Source organism: Centruroides vittatus, unplaced genomic scaffold, assembly GCF_030686945.1.
Source record: "Centruroides vittatus isolate TY-2023 unplaced genomic scaffold, ASM3068694v2 scaffold_2520, whole genome shotgun sequence".
In the NCBI taxonomy this organism is placed as follows: Eukaryota; Metazoa; Arthropoda; class Arachnida; order Scorpiones; family Buthidae; genus Centruroides; species Centruroides vittatus.
Window position 1 is genome coordinate 3,175,045 of NW_027122689.1, and position 17,637 is coordinate 3,192,681.

The following is a 17,637-nucleotide window of genomic DNA, read 5'->3' on the forward strand; positions in this document are numbered from 1 at the left end:
CCGCCATTCGATATTAATTACAGTATTAGCAATGATCGCAGCTTCGCTTTTACTTTTTCAAAAGTAATTATAGAAATTTCCTTATTACCGGTATTATATTTTGCGCGATATTTTTCGTTCTTCCGAAAGCGTATGCAGTATTAAAATTTTTGATAAAATTTGATGGTTATTCTAATTCACTTCAGTTGGCAACATTGTACCATTCCGTTAATTTTTAACACGGTCGATGACACGGGATCTAAGTAATGCTTATTATTATTGTAGTTTGGATAAGTGAATGTTTGTTAGATTACTTAGAGAACGTGCTTAAATAGGAGATGGCCGTTACTTTCGATTGCCGATTCGGGTTTTCCTTTGACACGTTCTAAATTCGTATCGTGTACCTTCCGAGGTCATTTCGGCCATCAAAATTATGTATTTTCGTTGCCGGGCTAGAATTAACTGCCGTCTCTATGACCGCCCTTCCTTTTCGGAAAGGGAGTCAAACAGGGATTCGCGAAATTCATTACGGCACATTGTTCGTGCACATTCCGAAATTTTGAAACTTCCAAATATTGCATTATACGTATCGCGTTTCGAGCTGTCCTTGACGAGTGGAAATCTTGATTTCTACTGCTCCTTGCCTTCTATCTTTGCTTACGGGGATGTCATTTTCTGACATCCCCGTAAGGCGTAAGCGCAAGTGTTAAGATCGGGTTTATACTTTAGTGCAAATATGTACAAACAAAGCCTAAAAGACACAATCTAAGGGACCAAATTTTTATATGAATAGCAGAATAGCTGTTCGCAAGAAATTCTTGTTGGTATTTGTATTTATTATGCATTATTATGTCTGTAAGCAGTCTTTGGTTATATTAAAGCCTCTTTTACTATTATGTTTGAAGAAGCAGACCCGAATGGGTGAGTAAGAGATAAGATACATAATAGTAAGAGTGGGTGGACTATATTTTAGCTTGCTTCTTTGCTGCTGTCCAAATTAAGTGGATTGTCCTTGTTAGATCTTGCTCGACCGTCGGGCGAATTCGATGCCCGAGACGATCCGTCTACCTTTCGTCGTTTGAGTTTGGTGCAGACGCCCGCTCGGTCTCGGTCGGTCGAACGACTTTCCTTCGGTTAAAACTAGAATTTCTGAAATTTACCGGCATTTTACTTTTTCTGCAACCGTTAAACGCGGTTATTACGGTCTGGTCGATGGCTCGACGCAGACGTTTTGATAGGCCGGCGTCGGAAAACGGCATCGAACTGCAGTGGGTGAACCGTACGATGCTCCGCCGGGAGTAAGTTCCGGTTTATTCGAGTTTACGTTAAGAGTGTAAATTGTCCAAATGCGACTCCGCCGGAAATTGTGGCGCATTTCTTCTATTTCTGTAAGGTGGCCGGGTACGTTTGTCCGTCGGACGAGAATGTCGTTTACGTTCCGTTTAGCAAAAGTGATGCGTATCCCGACGTGGTTAACCTTCTCCGCTCGGTTAGGCGTGAATTGTGACCGACCGGGAGCGGGAATGTATTCGAGAATTGAATCGCTACCCGCCGACTTTTTCGTATCGAAACCCGAGAATCTTTGGCTCTCGAGTTCCTCCGGACTCGTGGTCTTTGTCGCGGGCAATTTTTTTAAGTGGGACGCCCCAGTCGGGCTCTACGAACCCGAGTTGGACAGAAAACTATTGATATCTTAATTTTCTAATTATTTCTGCTTTAGTACACTTTAGGGATAATGATAGGATAAGAAAGTTTTTAGGAATTGTAAATAAGGTTAGATTAATATCTGTCTTATCATTTGTTTTCATCACTGAAGTTTTGTTTTATGTTTTTCCTCATACCTTTGCAAAACTTTTAAAACTAATTTATCCTCTTGTATTTTTATCCATCCGTCCAATTACTATCGAGTGATGAGAGGAAAATTGAAGGAAGTGTTATCGCCTTAAGTCAGCTCTCATTCTTTGGTTTTTAGGTTACTCTTTGGTGTTTAGGTTACTCCTTCATTTTAGTGAAACTTAGCCTTAGTTTTGTGGACAGTTTGTTTCTGTCCATCCATTCAAAAACTCCCATTACCTAGCAACTGGAGAAGGACAACTCTCTCGCATCTGTCATTGTTAAACTGAAGACTCCCTTGCTTTGTGTAAGCATGAAGAATTCATCTCTTGTCTCTTATCTTTTTAGCACAAAGCCTTTCAATATCATAAAAGTTTTTTTGTTGGGAGGGTGCTGGTTTGTGATCGGTAGTTTTGCAGGATGCTGGGAACAGTCATTCGTGGAAAGAACTTTGACATCCCTCGTTTAACTTCTACGAGATTAGCAATGCTTATTATTACTGTCATCAAATTATCAATAATGTAACATAAACAACAGTTCTCTTTGCTTAGGAATTTGAAGTAATTCATGTGTTTAAGAAGAAATGTTATTTAGATTCAATTCTTACTGCAAAAAATTACTTAATATAAGCAATAAAGTGGTTAAAGGTAAATTTGTTTAAATTAATTTCACTATTTTATATAAGGTTTTTAAATATATTGATTGAAATTTATCAATTAGATAGGGTAAAATGCTGGCGAAATTGTTGCAGTTCCACTTCCTTACCAGAAATTATGAAAGAATTTTCAAAATATTCTGGAGGGCAGATAAAATTATTACAAGATGATGAATGTGGTATTGCTTACTTATGTTTAGATAATCCTGACAAAAGAAATGCTCTTACAGGTCAGTTATTTTCTTAATTTATAAATTCTTCAGAGACTGACTGAAAATCTTAAAAACTTCTTTATTTACTTTCTACACATAACATCTTATTTTCCTTTTTTATTATCTATTTATATCATGGTTTAAATCATAGTCTAATGACCTCCATTCATCCATTCGATTCTGTCATTCTTCCTTGAATATCTTATTCACAATAACATTTTTCCCTATTATATGATTTGCTTCTAACCCTTTTATCTGTGGTCTTTCTTTAGGTTCCCTGACTGTTTAATTGGTTTCTTATTAGAAGCCAATTGAACAGTCAAGTCATACTTTTAAGTCTTTTCTGTTTGTATGTACGGTACAGTCCATTTCAAAATTATAAACACCCCAAACTTTTTCCAATAACAAAAACATTAACAATAGTAATGTATTTATTATATTAGTATGTTGTCAATGTATGTAGTATGTGTCTATTTATTATATTAGTATGGATTCAAAGGACATACTTTGGTTTGAATAAACACTTTGGTTTATTCATCCAAAAAACCTCTTTTAAGTGGTTATAAAAATGACTGATTATATCTGGCAAGTATTGCTATTTTTAGCATAGTATTGGCTATATATTTTTCTTGATGTCATTTGCTTATTATTACTTACAAGCAATTCCAAAAGTGATTAAACTGTACTTCAAACAGAATAACTAAAATAACATTAAAACTGTAATCCTTACATTCAATATTAGATAAACACTTTTGAAAGTCACCATTTGAAATATGTTTACCTGACATGGAATATAATGAATTCTTTAAGTAAAAAGTTTTATATATATTATATAAAGTAATTTATTCTTTATTACTTTAAAAATTATAACTGTGTTACAGACTAGGCTATTTGCAAAAGAAATGACATTTTATGTAAAGTGCAGACTTTATTGTTAGACTATACACTGAAGAGCAATTGAATTAGGGATAGCTGGCGTTATGAAAATTTTGAGTTGTGCGTAAGTGTGAAAGGGATTTGCAGATGAGGTAAGCAGCAGTTTGACAAGATAAGGAGTGCTGCTAACGGTATCGGTAATAGTCGGAAGCAAAATGGGTAAGAGTAAAGCGCATTTGATCGTGGACAAATCGTCGGGGCCCGACGAATGGGTTATTCCATTTCGGAAGTAGTGGAAACACCGAGATTTTCACGCACCGCTGTTTTGAGGGTGTACCGTGAGTACGTCGATTCCGGTAAAACCGTTGCTGCCGGGGTCGACTGCCGTGGACGACGGCGTGTGGACGAGCGAGGTTGTCGGCGGCTAGCCCGCATTCTAACGGCGGATAGACGAGCCACGGTGCAACAGATCACCTATCAATTTAACGCCGGTGCGCGGCAAGGTGCAAGCTGCCACACCGTACGAAACCGTCTCCTCTTAATGGGGTATAGGAGTCGTCGTTCTACGAGAGTCCCCTGCCGACTGCACAAAACGGGGCACGACGATTAGCACGGGCACGGGAACATCGCCGACGGACCGTCGAGATGTGGAAAAACGTTGCCCGGCGTGACGAGTCGAGATTCGCTTTGGTACGTGCCGACGGCAGAGTACGCGTATGCCGTAAACCACACGAAGCGATGGATCCTTCCTGCCAGCAGGGGACTCTTTAAGCTGGCGGAGGTGACATTCTTGTGTGGGGACCGTTCACGTGGACCGAAATGGGACCCCCGGTACGTGTGACAGTGTCGCCGACAGGTGAACGTTATCGGGATATCCTCGACGACCATCTGCTCCCATTTGTTCGTTCTCGACAGCCCACTACAGAAATTGTCTTTCGACAAGACAATGCACCGTGCTCCCGGATCGTATCAGAATGGTTGGATGAGTATTTCACATACCTGCGCGTTCTTTCCTGGCCGTCGCAGTCACCCGACCTCGATCCAATCGAGCACGTCCGGGATGCAGTCGAGAGAGATGTTCGAGGCTCCGACCACCTTACGTCTAATCTTCGTAATTTGTGGGAGATTATTCGGGACTCGTGGATACGTATGGCTTCCCGTCGCTTCCGGTGTCTTGCGGAGTCCGTGCCAAGACGAATCGCAACCGTCAAGGCAAAAGGTGGTGCTACACACTACTGGACAGGTATCCCTAATTCGATTGCTCTTCAGTGTATATAAATATAAAAAGACCGATGTATATCACTGTCTGTCGGCATTACAAAAAAATAACTTATTTTGCAAGAACTTTCGACAGTCTGCAACTGTCCTTTTCGGGCAGAATCATTATTAGAGATTCCAGAGAACAAGACATTCGAATTCAAGAATTTATACATTAATACAAAATATGACGAAATGTAAAATAAAACATCAAGAATAAATGGATTAAAATAAAGTACATAAATAATAATGAATTAAATAGTCAATAAACAAAAACGTAAACTGTTTAGCCTTCTAAGGTTCTAAATCACACGGTTCCCAATAAAACATCTTGTAGTGATAGTAGCATCACTATTTTTGTTTATTGACTATTTAATTCATTATTATATATGTACTTTATTTTAATCCATTTATTCTTGACAAATTTATTTTACATTTCGTCGTATTTAGTATTAATTTATAATTTTTGTAAACTCTACATATATAATTTACATTTCCGTGCGTGTGCGAGACAATTTCGAGAAAACATCGGTCGACGTTTGGATTCTTTTTTTGAATTCAAATGTCTTGTTCTCTAATAACGATTCTGCCCGAAAAGGACAGTTTTAGACTGTCGAAATTACTTGCAAAATAGTTATTTTTTTGTAACGCCGACAGACGGCGACATACGTTAGTCTTTTTATATTAAGATTTGGCGTGCGAAGCTATTTAAAACTTTTTTAATGTATAAATAAAATTAGAATTCATTTTACAATCTAATCTAGTTAACAGCTGTATTGAAGCTACAAAAGACTGTCATTAACATTTAGGTATCAATGAGAACATCCTTTCAAAATACTACTGACAATCCAAATTAAGTATTTCTGCTCAATATTTTCTAATAAAAAAAAATATATAAAAAGAAGAAAGTATCTGTGTTCAACTACCAAAGCACAGTCTACTTTCCATGGTTAATATATAGCAAGCATTTCCTCTGTCAGTTAAATTATTATATTAGATTACACACTGTTGTACCTATGCATCTGATGGCATATGATAGTTTGCTCACAGTGAAGATCCTTTCTTACTCGTCTCGTGATCTTTACAAATGTTCCGTCCCGAGTCGTTCTTTACGCCTCGAGATTGTCCGTTTGATGGTCCGTTGAAAGTCACACCTCCACACTCGATAATTAGTTATATACAGTTTATTTACAAATATTTACAAAGATATACACTATGTAATAGCATTACGTACACTACAGTATCGAAGCTGTGATGCAGCACGTCGACTTAGCTGGCCTGGGAACACGAGTCACTCTTCCGGAGATGGCTTAACCTCGTGGCCGTCCGTCTCTACAACAACCTTTCTCCAGAGGACTTTCTAAGAGGAGAACACTCTCTCTATCCGCCTCAAAGGTCTGCCTGTTGTTAGAGACCGCCACGTACCAGGTCCCTCGCCCTTTCTCCTCGCTTTTTTGCCACCCTTCCAATTTAAGGGATTCTGGCACTGCCTCCTGCGACCAATCACTTCCTTTCCCTTCTTAGAGCCTTCCAAGACGTCCGCCCTATCCCCCGCCGACGTAGCTCACATTTGCGTCCGTGCTTTATTTATTCTTGTTTTCTCAAGCTGGCCGGCACGTGGCCAACACATTGTCCCTTAAGTGGAGACGCTACACCTTTGATCCTTCCGGCCGTTTATGGCCCCGACCCCAGGTGGGAGCAATTACCTCAGTCGGGCGGTTTCTTTGACACAGGCCACCAAAGGCGACCTTTACACCTCCCACCGACAAGGTTCAAACTGCGCTTCAACAAAAGCCTGTTTGACATAAACAATACTACCGCGACACACAGCAATCTTTACCGTACAAATTATTTTGTTACACTACACTTCCTCCTTTCTTATTACAAGGATCAAGTTACTACAAATAATAAACTATACTAACAATATACAGTATTTAATATTTTACAGAAAAAGATATTTTACACAGTCAATAACATCTTCGGCAAATTGTCCCGTCACATTGCATTCAGAATCGCCTGGTGGATACTGATTACACCTATCCGAAGGACTTAATACCGAAATTAAACTGCCTTGTCTGTACGATCTGGGGGTTCCGGATTGCTCCTGATTTCCCGTCTGGATAGTACGTCGATCTCATTACGATTTTTCCCTCTTCTGTGCGCGATTTTTGCCTTATTATCCCGCGCTACCAATGCCCTAGGGACCGATTGTTCCTTAAGAGGCGTGCGGTCAACTAGCCGAAGGGGAACGCTTGCCTGCCGACTATGACCCGCCTTACAATATTTTCTAGCATCGCTCTTTTTATTTGTCGTGGGGCTCGTCCTATTTTCCCCGCTTTCTTTCGCAACCGTAACCCTCGCGACTGGTTTCCGTTGCCTATTCGCTTTCGTCCGTTCGACTCTCCTCAAGACGCAATAATCGGCTGCCGAAAGTAATGCATCTGTACCGCAGCTAAGTTCGTCAGTTAATGCGCAAGTTATCAAGGCTGGAGCGTAATCATTTTTCTTTTTATTCGACCTCCCTTCTAGTCTTACAGGTATTGTCGCTAACACTGCTGATACCTGCTGCCCAAATGCGCTGATCAACTTAACCTTTCTCGCTGCCCGCGACACGTAAACAGGCACTACAGACTTCCTAATAACCGTCATATCTACCCCCGTGTCCACTATTGCAGAAAATTTATTATCTTTACAAGCGAGCAGGAGATTTTTGTTTACACTAACGGGTACGTTTCCGCTGATCGTTTCCCTGTTCACCTTTACCCTAGCTACTAGCTGCTCGTCCGATTCTACCGTTTCGTCTATTTTAACCGCTCGCGTTGCTTTAGACTTCGGTCCTTCCTCTTTAATATGTCTCCGAGGACAATCCCTTCTGAGATGACCCATTTGGTCACAGACATAGCATCTCATTCTTGATCCTCCATTGTTCGCGCTCATGCCTCCAGTTCTAGTGACTGTTCTATCCCTTTCGCGTTCAGGTATAAGTCTAACGTCACCCTTTGCCACAGCCTCCGCATGCTTATCTGCGTATCTGGCTAACTCTTCCGGTGGGAACCAGCCTTTACCTTCTTGCAACAAAACGTAACGCTTAGTGTCGGCATCTAACTTAGTCTTAAGGTGATCCGAGACCACTAATTTTGTTAGCTGCTCAAAAGAATCTACGCCTCTACTATTTAGATAATACCGATACAGATCCTCCATTCTAGCTGCAAATTGGGGCCACGTTTCTTTGCTTCCCTTTTCAGCGGAAGTGAACTCTTTGAGGTACTCAGCGGCAGACAGTCTCAGCTCGTCTAGTAGGAATTGTTTTAAGGTTTGGTAATCCCTGATCTCGTCTGCCGTAAGCCTATTTAACGCCGTTTTACATTTCTCCGATAGCACCGTTAAAACTAGCTGCCCCTGAAGTTCTTCCGGCACATCGTACGTTTGTAACACTACCTCTACGGCCCGAAACCACGACGGTACTTCCGCCTCCTTGTCTGGCATTTTAGGTAAAGCCCATCTGATTTTTCTAGCTAGGCTATCCAAGTTACCTCCCAGCTCAGAGTTATTACTAGTCCTAGAATCACTTCGTAGACGATCTCTCTCTAACTCTATTTCGGCTAGTCTAATTTGCGTTTCCATTTCTTTTTCGCTTTTTCTATGTAGTTTCTATTTCTTTGTTTTTAGTTTCTATCTCGGCTAGTCTAATCTGCAAGCGTAATTTCTCTAACTCGTCAGACTCACGTCCCTCTATTTCATTCTGGTTGTCTGTGACCTCGACCTCGGGGTCCAAAATTTCCTTTTCCGGCTCCGTATCCATTTCCTGGGATTGACTAAGATCAGCCCGACCTCCCTGATCCTCAGAACATGGCATACCCCTTTTTGACCCTTGAGTCCTTCCGCGTCCCGGCATTCTGAATACAAATAATCAAGAACAACTTACCACTGTTGAGTTCTGTTCCGCCTTGATTTCCGGCTACTCTTCCTTCCGTAAGTATCCAAATCTCGAATGTGGGCTCAGTACTTTCCTGTCGTCTTGCGAGAATCTCCTGAAGATCTGCAAGAATATCCTGTCGAAGACTGCGCCAGTGAAGATCCTTTCTTACTCGTCTCGTGATCTTTACAAATGTTCCGTCCCGAGTCGTTCTTTACGCCTCGAGATTGTCCGTTTGATGGTCCGTTGAAAGTCACACCTCCACACTCGATAATTAGTTATATACAGTTTATTTACAAATATTTACAAAGATATACACTATGTAATAGCATTACGTACACTACAGTATCGAAGCTGTGATGCAGCACGTCGACTTAGCTGGCCTGGGAACACGAGTCACTCTTCCGGAGATGGCTTAACCTCGTGGCCGTCCGTCTCTACAACAACCTTTCTCCAGAGGACTTTCTAAGAGGAGAACACTCTCTCTATCCGCCTCAAAGGTCTGCCTGTTGTTAGAGACCGCCACGTACCAGGTCCCTCGCCCTTTCTCCTCGCTTTTTTGCCACCCTTCCAATTTAAGGGATTCTGGCACTGCCTCCTGCGACCAATCACTTCCTTCCCCTTCTTAGAGCCTTCCAAGACGTCCGCCCTATCCCCCGCCGACGTAGCTCACATTTGCGTCCGTGCTTTATTTATTCTTGTTTTCTCAAGCTGGCCGGCACGTGGCCAACACATTGTCCCTTAAGTGGAGACGCTACACCTTTGATCCTTCCGGCCGTTTATGGCCCCGACCCCAGGTGGGAGCAATTACCTCAGTCGGGCGGTTTCTTTGACACAGGCCACCAAAGGCGACCTTTACACTCACTCTGACAGCATTATCCCTTGATATATGTATAATTTTTTCTTATTGCAGTTTAAACACACTATTTTATTGGCTTCATTCTCACACAGATGAAAAAATACACACAAAAGGAGTTTAGCAAGTGTAATACTCAATTTTTTAATCGAGTTTCACAGTTTGTTTAGAAATCGAATGTTATATACTTCTAATTGACATAAAAGTCTAAGCTGCGAGATGATATAATTAACAATAGATGGCAATATGTTTTAAATTACAATATTTCATACTAAATATAAAATTGGAATGTTCTGCCAAAAGTTATAATAGGAATATCACTTCTATAAACAGACTGTCATATAATAAATTTAAATTTTTAACATATGGTCCAACAATTACAATGCCGTATACAAAAGAAATTTCTTGCGTAAGTATTCTTTTATTGTTGAATTAAATATTTAATATGAACAAATACGATGATAATTTCATTCAAATTAGGGCACATTTCTTTGAATATTACATTCTACATTCTCCGTATTCCGAATATTCTTGCGACTAACTCTTTCAAATTCTGCTTCTGTAGGCGTCCGGTACAGAATATTCGTCGTTACCGAGCAAGACATCTTTCTCGTATTCTTATTGGCTTGCTTCGAGGAATGCGATCGTTACGAATTCCAACATTTTGTATTAATCACCTACCGGTGGCCGAGTCGATAAAACTGCCAAACGGTCAGTCGTAGGTTTATACCTCGCCACCGGGTCGGCCACGTGGAGTTTTCCAGATTTTCTTCACACACGCAGCATTAAATAGGAAGCATTTTCCATAGAAAGTACTGGGAGTCACTTTATGCCAAAATGTTGCATCGCTTTATACCATCGATCCAATTGTGTATTAAATGAAAATTTAAAAACTTAAATAATAAGTTAATTATTTATATAGTTAACAAAAAAAAAAATATTTTATTATTTATAGTATTACGAGATACAGCTAAACATTCTAATCTATTATAGGAAAAATGATGGTGCAATTGTCCGAATTTGTAACACAACTAGAAAACTGGAAAAATGGAAAAGCTATGATACTTTATAGCCAAGGAAATACTTTCTGTTCCGGAGCAGATTTAACAACAGTTAAAAATATTAGGGATCCAGAAGGAGCGGCACGCCTGTCACATTTAATGCATAGCACATTATACAGACTATCCACGCTTCCATTAATAACCGTTGCTTTAATACAAGGTAAAGCATTAGGAGGTGGAGCGGAGTTATCTTTAGCTTGTGATTTTCGCCTGTTAGCTCCTAGTGCAAGCATACAATTTGTCCAGTTAAAAATGGGAACGATAACTGGTTTCGGAGGTGCGACGCGGCTCGTCGGCTTACTGGGACAAACCACCGCATTAAAAGTGCTGCTGTCTTCCCAAAAATTAGATGCAACGGAAGCTTTGAAGTCGAAGCTGGCGGACGAAGTGTTAAGTGAAAACGAAGATCTGTTAGAGCAGACCAAACATTGGTTAGATCCATACTTGCACGGTTCGTCCGAAGTTATTCGGGCCATGAAAAAAGCTGTGGCCTATGCAGCTTGGAGTAATTCCGAAAATTCTTTTTCAAATGAAAGGAGGTTATTTTCGACAGTTTGGGGTGGTCCAGCAAATCTCGAAGCTCTGAAAAAGAATATTAAACATTGATAAATATGTAATTAATTTTAAATTAAAAAAATAATACTGTATGAATATTGCGAATTTCAGTCAGAAAAAATAAATCATTTTCTAAAAATTCTGTGTAGTTAATTTCAATAATTTATGATGATAAATTAATTACTGTGCGAATTTATAACAATACAAAAACGGCGTATAATTGTCGCAGGTTGCCGCGTCAATCGCGAGGTCATCAAACGTAATACACAGCACGAATAGTAATAAGAAGTAAATAAGCGTTATTGTGACAAATCAAATTACTAAAAATTTTTTAAATCACGTTATTGCATTCTTTTGGTGATTAAAATTTTGTAATTTGATATTGGCTTTGCAGACGTATTTCATAAATTTATCTGTATTTTGTTTCATTTTCGTGTTTAAACATTCATTTCAAAATACATATTAATATTCGGTATTTTTTTTATAAGCTATACGACAACGTTTTCTGTTTTAATTTTATTTATAATCAAGACATAAATTGCTCAACATATTTTATTAATTTATGATTGTAACCAGGAAGGTCCGTACATTGGGGTACTGTACGTGTCCCCTTTCTCTAACCCTAACGAGGGCTCCAAATTCCATCAAAAAGATAATTCGTGACTTCTATTTTTGTGTAGTTATTTGTTCGTGTTGTGTCGACCAAAACCACAGTCCTTATTTTCGAGGCCACTCCCGAGTGCGACCGTCGCTATTTTGTGGGAACGCTGATCCGACGTTGAATCGTAGAAGCTTCTTGCATAGCGTAAGATAGTCTGTGGCACCGCTGGTTGTAAAAATAGCAACCTTCACTCTCGCTGTTTTGTAGTATTAAATATGGCGGCACTCGGTTTACAAGTGCGTGTCCATCGGCATTTTTATTTGTATATCTGATAAAAATACATTATTACAGATTGTAGATAATTTATTTTACATGTAAATCATTTTACTAATTAAAAGTATGATTTTTACGTTGTTTAATTCGAATCAGAGGTGAAAAACTGCTATAGCGACTAACCAATAGCAGTGGCCGAATGACCGAGCGGTTAGGACGGTCGGCTACTCCGCCGGTGGACCCGAACTTAAATCCAGACAGATCGAAAACACAAAAAGTTTTCGAGGATGTGCCGTCCGGATACGTCGGGCCCGACCTCGCCTTCCGACTCCCGTTGCGAGCCTGGCCGAACCATATTAGACTTACTTAAAAAAATGGCCGTCTTAATGTCCTTAGAGTGGAAAAAGCTTAAAAAAGACCCATCGCGAGTCGCGTTACTAAATATTTGTTTCCAATAAACGGAGCACTCCGACTTTTTAAATAAAAAAGAATTGTGCAGATTATTCGAATAAATACAATACTTAATACAGAATTTCTTGAAGTAATGTATAAACGTAAAATTTATCTTTGTATACTAGTACATTTATCAATAAACAGGACTTATTATACTGGAAAATTATGGATGCAGATATTTAGTCTTACAGATCAGAAATAATATTTTTTATTTAGTTCGCCCGTTTATTGATAAATGTACTAGTATACAAAGATAAATTTAAGTTAAGGTAAAGGACACAAAGGCATAATAATTTAATGTATAAACGTTTTAAGTAAATTTCAGTTACAATTTCTGCAAATACGTGACGCTGTTTAGATCTACCATCACAAAAGTAATCGATGTACCGAGGCAGAAGTGTATTGCAAAAGGGACTTTTTATGCTTATCGGAATTTTCCATCGAATATAGAACTATAGCACCGCATTCAATAAATTAGATCGGATTTAAGTTTTTGCGCATAGCGTCTAGCGTGCTGCAAAATAACGTCAAATTGACGCTATTTTTCTACACGCAAGAACCAGCCTTATAAACCCGTTGCCTAGTGGCTGAAATTATACTCAAAATTTGCATAAAATATAATCATTGTTACTGAAGTACCGGTAAAGCCAATGAATTTTTATAATTAAGAGTAACATTTCTATGATCGGTTTTTCACCTTAATTAGAAAACAGACACGGGCAAATGCGGCTCTTTTTGAGTTACACGCGGCTCTTGCCGAAAGTATTAATTTCTGCTTTTTTATTAATATTTTTACAATTTTATTTTTGTAATTTTGTGAAAATATGTTTATTAAAGAAATTCGATATTTGTTTTATATTATATTTATATTAGATAATAAAATCGCTCGCCTTACCATACTATCCGCCGCGACGGTACAGAACCGCGGCTCCCATGCATTTTGCAAAACCTACATTTCGGTACACTGAACTCTCGCTCGCCCACCCCTGTTATAAAAGTACCGATCATCGCGTATCGAAACATTCACGGGCGATATTAGTGGATTTTTATCAGTGAAATATAGTGGAATATCTCTAATCACTAAGTACACTCGCTTTTTTTTTCAACCGAGCAGGAGCAACTGAGCTTTGCTTTCTATGGTCACACGTAAACGTTTATTTTCTAAAGCTAAGCGTAATAGGGAATGCTCTTTCCAAGCGCTAATATTTGTCGAGTATAAATAAGTGGCTAATATATAAATAAAACTGTTTATGTCTCGCTCCACAAAGTATGCACGTAGTAAAAACAAAGCAGAAACGTGTGATTGATTCGCATAAGATAGAACAATGCGATTGGTCAAAATAAACCGAGAATACAATAGTTAATACATGGCTATTCAAAAACGAACTCAACCCCTGATAATTTTTGTAAGGACGGTCCGCCCTGGATATGTAGGCCTTCGTCCCTCACCGCCTGGCTTTCGTGATGGGTATTATTAAATTATATAATCATCGTGGGTTAGGCCAGGCTCATAATGCGAATGACTGAGTGTGGGATGGTGAGGGACGTGTCTCCGCATACCCGGGACGAATCGCGAATGAAAAATTTTTCAGGTTGCTCTTCTGAATTCCTCCTCGGTGCATTAGGCTTAAATAAAGAATAATTGAGAATCTGGACACGCTCTATTATCGATACTCCATATTTATATATGTTCATTGAATAAGCTCTGAATATCAATTTTATAGGACTAAATTATCTTTAAATATGTGAGGTCGCCGAACCGCGCGTAACGGCGGGACGTCCGAGCAGTGCCGAAGGGTATGTGGGAATGTTGACACAAAGACAACTCTCCGGTTACAAACAATTAACCGGGTTTATCATAACTAAAAAAATATATAAGCTTACATCCGCAACCGTGGACAAACTATATTCCGATTTGCTTCTTCTCTCGAAGAGTGAATGTCCTATGGTAACTATCCTTTCAGGTTCCGTTTGGAAACATGAAGGTCCCGGGGCGTTGGAGGGAGAAAGTCCGTCACAAAGTCGAGGTGTAATCCTGATCGATGTCGGGATGCAAAGGTGATTTTCCTTTTCTTTGTATGGTGTCGCACAATGGGAAGACAGAAGGAGAAGCTCTCCGTGTCCTCGAATTTGCCACTTTTACAATTTTTTGCGGTCCCGGATCGAACATTTCGATAGGTCGATCCGACTCACCTCCGCTTTCTAATTGGTTTTCACTCGTTACTAAGGGTAACGAGATCGGAACGCAGATCGCGGGATGAATCAACATCGTCTGTCAATTCGATCCCTATCGAAGATGGTCGATCTTAGGACTTGCATTATTTTATTGTTTTAATACGAGAAGTAGTTTTTCCGATAATTTCTTCCAAACTTATTCTTTTATGGACATGAAATTTCTGTTTTTCATTTTATAGCAGTCTTCTTTCTTTCTTTCTTTTCTCTTTTTTTCTTTCTTTTTTTTGCAGCTTTACAAAATATTATTATTTTCTACATTCATACAAGAAAACAAAATTTAATTTTTTTGCGTGTTTCCGGATCACTTCCGGAACCTCACAAATAAAACATTATGTTAATAAATTTATATGTTTAGTAGTACAGGTATAATTAATTAATTTAATTATTTCTGTATAATAAAAGGAAACGTGCCAGACGAGATCGTGATTTTTCTATTAGAAGAATAATTGAAACTGTGTACGTGTACGTGACTTCATTATACATCCGCTCGTTACATAATACAAAATGACAACAATGTTTCTTCCCCGAACAGGGGTAAGTTATTATCTTGTCTTTATAAGGTATCTGAGATCTAATCCGATCCAAAATCACACGATTTTTTATAAGTAGCTCGGATCGGGACGTTACTGCTCGTATCTTTATCCACACTGAAAAACCTCATTGAGAGTCAGACCCAAAGGAAGATTTAGGAGGTGCGCCCTGTGCACCTACATCTTCTTCCGAGGAAAGCCAGATACCTTAATTGGTAAAAATTTTACAAGGTATATATTCTTATCTTCCTGCATCTCCTTTAAAGAGTTCTGGATCCTCTATTGGCCAGACCCAATTAAAATAAAAAAATCAAGGGTAAAAGTTTTGGAATTTTGCCTTAATAGTCCAATCATTAATAAATTTTTATAATTTCGAACCGTAATCAGCGGCGGCCTTAATGATTGCGAGGTCCCGGGCGGCAGATCTTTGCGAGGCCCTTGCCCTTTGTGCAAAGTATGTGAATTGTAAATAGATATTTTTGACGATTGACGAGAAATGCAAAAGTTATAAATAAATAAATTTAGAATGTTAAAATATTATATTAGAAGATTTATAAAAGACGACAAATTAGTAATGATGATAAACTAAGGTACATACATAAATGCCTTAAAAGATATACGCGGGGATTTGAAAATGATGTTTGCGGCTTATAACTAATAGCTAAGGATAAAATAAAAAGTTTTAAATATCAACTTTTTTCTACTCGAGTTGTTGCGCGAGGCACCGGGTGATTGCCCCGCTCGCCACCCCCTAAGGCCGCCACTGACCGTAATGATAATTATATATGTAATTTATTTATTTTATTTTGTTTAATCGATATCGGTCTAAACCTAGTTCAGACTGAGTTATTTGTTAGAGCGGCGGCTGATATGTAAACAACACTATATATTGTATTCCTCTTTCCCGTCTAATTAATTTTAATTTGTTATTTTAACTAATATAAAAACAAAGAGATGAGTTGAATACAGTGATGTAGAATAATTCACAACACAAAATTGACTATCATCTCTCTTCCTCGCAATCCTGATCGAAATGTCACAGTAAAGTATCAAAGGCCATAGTAGGCTCGACACAGTAGTGTAAAATGGCAACCATACGTACTGTACAATGTCGATCGGAGTAGAACAAATAAGAAATCGTGTGCACAAAACTAACGTTTAACAAAATATCCGAAATCATCCGCAATTGAAGAGTGCAACGAGATTGTTTCTGAAAACCCTGAAATAGTTTCGTTTATGGTGTAATTCATATAAAAAATTATTAATCTTCTGACAGTCCAAAGAAACGCTTTCTTCTTTTTATATGAATTACACCAGGCCACGTGGACACAGTCGAACAAAAGCATCGTGTTGACAAAGTGATCTGCTTCGGATATCGCCGCCAGATTCTCTCCCGAAAACAGTTATGAGTTTTTGTTAAAACTCTTTCCGCCCTGGGGGCACTAAGAGGCCCTCTTTTAGCGAGCCCATTATGGTTCGGCCAGGCCCGCAATGGGGCGGCCGTGTGGTGTAGGACGGGGTCACGTTTGACGGCCGGACCACCCTCGAAAAATTTCCGAGGATTTTGATCCGTCCGAGATTCGATCCCAGGTTCCCCCAGAGTGGTAGGCTACCACCTTGAACGCTAGGTCATCCGGCCGTCAAACAGTTACGAATCGTGTGAGTTTAGAAGCTCTAACTCGTTCCTGTAACTCCACTAACCAATATCGGCGTACTAGATTTTCCTCCTAAATTATTTCTTCTTCCAAATTTTCCTCTAAATTTAGGGGAAATCACCTAAGTTGGCATCACTGAGCACGATACATTTCCACATCGCCACCTATACTGTAACAAAAAATACAGAAAAAAAAAATATAATTAAATTAACTGATTATAAACGATCTTATACAGTTATAAATATCGGAAAATGTACTGTACTTTCGTTAATCTATAACTCGTAACAAATCATCACAACAGTATAGCTGCTATCCGGACTCCAAATTTATCATTATAAAAACAAATATTAAATTTAACTTTAAAAATTTTTATTTAATCTTACAAATATTATCTAAACAATCTAAAATATTAATAAAAATTCAACACGCGACGATACGTTATTAATAATTAAATAAATATTTAAAAATATAATAATAACGATTTTTATAAAGAGGGCGTTAATAAAATTTTTCTTGGCAACTCGCCAAAATTGAAATTGACACTTATTTAAAAACTAATGTTTGTAAGTTATATGTAAGATTTATATTATATTTGAATTGTACTTTATTTTGTGAAGGTAAGTATATTAAGTTGCATAATTAATGAGATATATTGATTTATTGGTTTATTAGTACCGATCGTGTTTAGTT

General features: G+C 38.7%; 2 protein-coding genes across 4 annotated transcripts in view; both read left to right on the forward strand.

Annotated features, from left to right (window-relative positions):
- The first annotated feature begins 225 nt into the window (after positions 1-225).
- Positions 226-11,339, forward strand: LOC136987529 (ethylmalonyl-CoA decarboxylase-like). 2 transcript variants are annotated; one of them, XM_067285272.1, is made up of 4 exons: positions 226-242; positions 2,364-2,459; positions 2,533-2,697; positions 10,578-11,339. In XM_067285272.1, exons 2-4 carry the CDS (start codon positions 2,396-2,398, stop codon positions 11,249-11,251), a joined length of 903 nt encoding a protein of 300 aa, XP_067141373.1. In that variant the 5' UTR covers positions 226-242; positions 2,364-2,395; the 3' UTR covers positions 11,252-11,339. The 2 variants fall into 2 exon arrangements, with proteins under 2 accessions (XP_067141373.1, XP_067141372.1); XM_067285271.1 differs by lacking the exon at positions 226-242 and having other exon boundaries at positions 2,108-2,459.
- A 6,094-nt stretch (positions 11,340-17,433) lies between these two features.
- Positions 17,434-17,637, forward strand: part of sgl (UDP-glucose 6-dehydrogenase sgl) — a 33,401-nt gene continuing 33,197 nt past the window's right edge. Inside the window, exon 1 of one of the 2 annotated variants that reach the window (XM_067285304.1) lies at positions 17,434-17,564. The gene's annotated coding sequence lies outside the window, so the exon portion shown is untranslated. The remainder of the gene's footprint in view (positions 17,565-17,637) is intronic. The other variant, XM_067285305.1, reaches the window with a different exon arrangement.

Excerpts from the sequence above, each read along its gene's own strand:
- LOC136987529 (XM_067285272.1), top strand. The coding sequence starts at position 2,396 with ATGTTATTTAGATTCAATTCTTACTGCAAAAAATTACTTAATATAAGC. Across the intron at positions 2,460-2,532 it reads AAGCAATAAAGTGGTTAAAG|ATAGGGTAAAATGCTGGCGA; the intron begins GTAAATTTGTTT and ends TTTATCAATTAG. Across the intron at positions 2,698-10,577 it reads CAAAAGAAATGCTCTTACAG|GAAAAATGATGGTGCAATTG; the intron begins GTCAGTTATTTT and ends AATCTATTATAG.